Consider the following 4,558-nt stretch of genomic DNA (forward strand, 5'->3'; position numbering starts at 1 on the left):
TTAATATTTGATATGTAATGACCCGAATTCGTATTTTGAATGAAGTATTAATTAAGAGATAATTAAAGAGTTGTTAATTAAGTATTATTAACGAATTGATAATTTGAGATTAATCTGTTGGATCCACCGAATTTTAAATGGATAACACGATCTACTTCCGATTACGTTATCTCGAGAAATCCAACCAGACGAATGAGATTCTGACACGTGGCAGATAAGATTGATTCGGATTTCTGAAATAGTCCGGATGCAGCCTATAAATGGAAGCCGAATTCTTTTGTTTCCTACACCGCATCCTTCAGAGAGAGAGTTATAGTCTTTTACCTTAGGTTTTCTAGGGTACTTTGGTGTCGGGAAGTTTCGGAGCTAGTGTCGACTCGAGGGGGGTCGGTGAGCTGAGATCGAGACATCATCAGCGGGCTGACGACGGACGCAGGTATAATCCTAAAGCCTTTAAGAAGAACTTTATAGCATGTTTGGTAATTCAGAATCTGGTTTGATAGTGATTTCATATTGTTGGTATTGTCTAGGTTAAGAGCTTTCTGTCAGATTGTTTTAGTAAGGTACGTGATGTACTGACTGAGATATCCAAGCGTAGTATACACACTTATATGCTGCATATTTATGTGTTGCATTATACATGTTTATTGCTTTGGCATATTATGCATGACATATCATGTTGAGCCTGATATTATGACACGTCGTCACGGAAGTGTAGGACATGGTCGTTATGGCGACGATGATGCTGGCCGAGAACATCGTCGTAGAGATCGTGACGGAAGGCGTCACCGAGATCATGATGAAAGGAGACGTAGGAACCGTGTCAACATTATGGATTTCATGAAGATTGGTCCTCCACCGTTGACTGGAGATGAGAATGCTGATGTTGCTGAAGCTTGGGTCGATATCATGGAGCAGTGTTTTCGAGTGTTGCACTATGACGAAGACGAGAAGATGGAGGTAGCTGATTTCATGATCCAAGGAAAAGCTCGGAAATGGTGAAAACCTGTTTCTGCCATTCTAGTTCAACACCATGGGCGGATTCGTTGGGAACATTTCCGTCAGGCCTTCATCAATCATCACTTTCCGCCTGCTCTTCGTCAGGCGAAGGAGATGGAACTGTTGACCATTAAGCAAGGAGATTCGAGCATTGAGGATTACCAAAAGCGTTTTACGGATCTGTTGCCGTACGCTCCTCACATCAGTGAGAATTCTGCAGCCATATATTCTCACTTTTTGAATGGTTTGAACCAGGAGATTTTTGATCGGGTTTCAGTCTGTGACGATCCTACTTCGTACGAAGGATTAGTGAATCGTTGTCGTCAAGCAGAGATCAGTATTGCTAGGAGGAAGGCTATGCAAGCTAGCAAAAGTTCTAGTTCGTTGGGACCGAGGGGTCGGTCTTTCAAGAAGTCTGCATCTTCTTCTTCTTCAGGTTCTGGAGGGGTGCACAGCTGTGGTAGGAAAAAGCTGCAATGTGGCCACTGTGGAGGAAATCACCAGACGGAAAATTGTCGAAAAGTAACAGGTGCTTGCTTCAACTGTGGTGGTTTTGGTCACATGAAGAGGGAGTGCCCTAATTTGGAGAATCAGAGTGTAGGCGGAGGTTCTATGGCAGGGTCTTACAGTGGAAAATAGTCTGAGGCCACTGTGCAACAGAAAGGTTTTCCTGCTCAAGGTTCTCGTCGTGGTGGAATATCACAAGGATCTCAGCAATGTCCACGAGTTCAAGGGCAAGTGTTTGCCCTAAACCAAGAACAAGCTGAGGAGCAAAACGAGAGAGTCATTGCAGGTAATTTTATCTTATGTGGTATTCCTGCATATGTATTAATTGACACTGGGGCATCGCATTCATTCATAGCATCTATGTTTGTTAAGAAGCATAAACTACCCTACGTGTCATTAGATGGTTTGATGTCGGTGTCTACACCGATGGGACAAGAGGTTTTAGCTAAGCGACTTGTAGTAGACTGTTTGTTAGAGTTTGAGGGAAAATACTTGTCTGCCAATTTGATGATATTGGCTATGGAAGATTTCGATTGTATTATGGGAATCGACCTATTGACTAAGTATAGAGCGACGGTAGATTGTTATCAACGTCTCGTTCAGTTTCGTCCACAAGGAGACGAGAATTGGTTTTTCTTTGGCGAGGGAGATCGACCTCCAATGCCAGTAGTGTCTGCTATAAAGGCACAACGGGCTTTAGCGAAAGGAGGAGAAGGATACCTCATTTATGCTGTTGACGTATCGAAGGATGTGATCGACGTGAAGAACATTCCAGTTGTCGATGAATTTCCTGATGTTTTCCCCGATGAGATTCCTGGATTTCCTCTGGAGAGGGAAGTGGAAGCGGAGATAGAGTTGATACTAGGAACCGCACCTATCTCCAGAGCGCCTTATAGATTGACACCAACGGAGATGAAAGAGTTGAAGCAACAGTTACAAGATCTTCTTGACAAGGGGTACATTAGACCCAGTGTGTCTCCTTGGGGAGCACCAGTGTTGTTCGTTAAAAAGAAGAATGGGTCTATGCGGCTTTGCATAGATTATAGACAGTTGAACCGAGTAACAGTGAAGAATAAATATCCGTTACCACGGATTGATGACTTGTTTGATCAACTGCAAGGAACTTCAGTGTACTCGAAGATCGATTTACGGTCTGGGTATCATCAACTTCGAGTTCATCAACGTGATATCCCCAAGACTGCATTTCGAACAAGGTATGGGCATTACGAGTTTCTAGTGATGCCGTTTGGTTTGACGAATGCTCCAGCAGTATTTATGGATTTGATGAACCGAGTATTCCAGGAGTATCTTGACAAGTTTGTCATTGTCTTTATTGATGACATACTGGTATACTCTCGTAGTCTTGAAGAGCATGCACAACATTTAAGGATTGTGTTGCTAACCTTAAAGAATCACCAACTGTATGCTAAGTTGAACAAGTGCGAGTTTTGGCTCGACAGAGTTGTCTTCTTAGGACATGTTATATCCAAAGATGGGATATCAGTGGATCCTAGCAAGATCGAAGCAGTGTTGAGTTGGGCACGGCCGGAATCAGCTCAAGAGATAAGAAGTTTTCTAGGTTTGGCAGGATATTACCGGAGATTTATCTCAGGATTTTCTCAGATTGCCAAACCATTGACACAGCTGACGTGTAAGAATGTGCAGTTCGAATGGACACATGATTGTGAAAATAGTTTCAATGAATTGCGTCAACGTTTGACAACTGCACCAGTTTTAGCTCTTCCATCTGGATCAGGAGGGTACATTGTGTACACTGATGCATCTTTTCGAGGACTTGGGTGTGTTTTAACCCATAATGGTCATGTGATTGCATATGCATCCAGACAGTTGAAGAAGCATGAAGAGAATTATCCAGTTCATGATCTGGAATTAGCAGCGATTGTGTTTGCTTTGAAGATCTGGCGACATTATCTCTACGGAGAGAGATTTGAGATTTTTACAGGTCACAAGAGTTTGAAGTGTATCTTCACTCAAGCAGAGTTGAATATGCACCAAAGAAGATGGATGGATTTGTTAAAGGATTATGATTGCGAAATCAAGTATCATCCAGGATCAGCGAATCTTACAGCTGATGCTCTTAGTCGCAAGGTGAGATTATCTGCACTTCAGACAAGTTTCATATCAAGTGTAATCCAAGATTGTTGTTCTCTGGGATTTCACTTCCGGCATAAGAAAGGGATGGAACACATTCGAGTAACGAGCATTTTATCTGAACCGAAGTTGTATGCCAAAATCAGAGAAGCTCAATTTTCTGCCCCGAACGTGAAAAAGTTAGCAAGGTTAGCTAATGGAGACAACACATCTGGTTTTGCGTTCCAAACAGATGGAACCTTGTGTCTGTCGGGAAGAATCGTAGTTCCAGAAGATTCTGAATTAAGAGACGAGATTTTATCTCAAGCCCACAGGAGTAAGTTGAGTATCCACCCTGGAAGTATGAAAATGTATAAGGATTTGAAGACCAGGTTTTGGTGGAAAGGTATGAAGAAAAGTGTTTATGTTTGTAGCCACGTGTTTGGTTTGTCAGCAAGTGAAAGCTGAACATCAACGACCAGGAGGATTACTTCAGAATCTTCCTATCCCTGAGTGGAAGTGGGAGCATGTGACGATGGATTTTGTCACCCACTTGCCGTTGTCTTCTAAGAATTGTGATGCCATTTGGGTTATTGTGGACCGACTGACTAAGTCAGCACATTTCATTCCGTATAGTCGGGAATATAGTTTCGATCGCATGGCAAGACTATACATCCAAGAGATTCTTAAATATTATGGTGTACCAACAAGTATAGTCAGTGACAGAGATCCACGTTTTACCTCAAAGTTCTGGGGAAGTTTTCAAAAAGCGTTGGGAACGACATTGAGTTTGAGTACTGCCTATCTTCCAGAGATCGATGGTCAGTCTGAGAGGACTATTCAGACACTCGAGGACATGTTGCGTGCTTGTGCTTTAGATTTTGGACCAGCATGGCATGATCATCTGCCGCTCGTCGAGTTTGCATATAACAATAGCTACCACAGCAGCATTGATATGGCT

General features: G+C 42.6%; 1 protein-coding gene across 1 annotated transcript; it reads left to right on the plus strand.

Annotated features, from left to right (window-relative positions):
• Positions 1 to 3,283: 3,283 nt before the first annotated feature.
• LOC140982176 (uncharacterized) lies at positions 3,284 to 4,065 on the plus strand. Its single transcript, XM_073448595.1, has 2 exons — positions 3,284 to 3,305; positions 3,578 to 4,065. Exons 1-2 carry the CDS (start codon positions 3,284 to 3,286, stop codon positions 4,063 to 4,065), a joined length of 510 nt encoding a protein of 169 aa, XP_073304696.1.
• The last annotated feature ends 493 nt before the right edge of the window (positions 4,066 to 4,558 follow it).

Source organism: Primulina huaijiensis, chromosome 8 (assembly GCF_012295235.1).
Source record: "Primulina huaijiensis isolate GDHJ02 chromosome 8, ASM1229523v2, whole genome shotgun sequence".
NCBI classification, from domain to species: domain Eukaryota; kingdom Viridiplantae; phylum Streptophyta; class Magnoliopsida; order Lamiales; family Gesneriaceae; genus Primulina; species Primulina huaijiensis.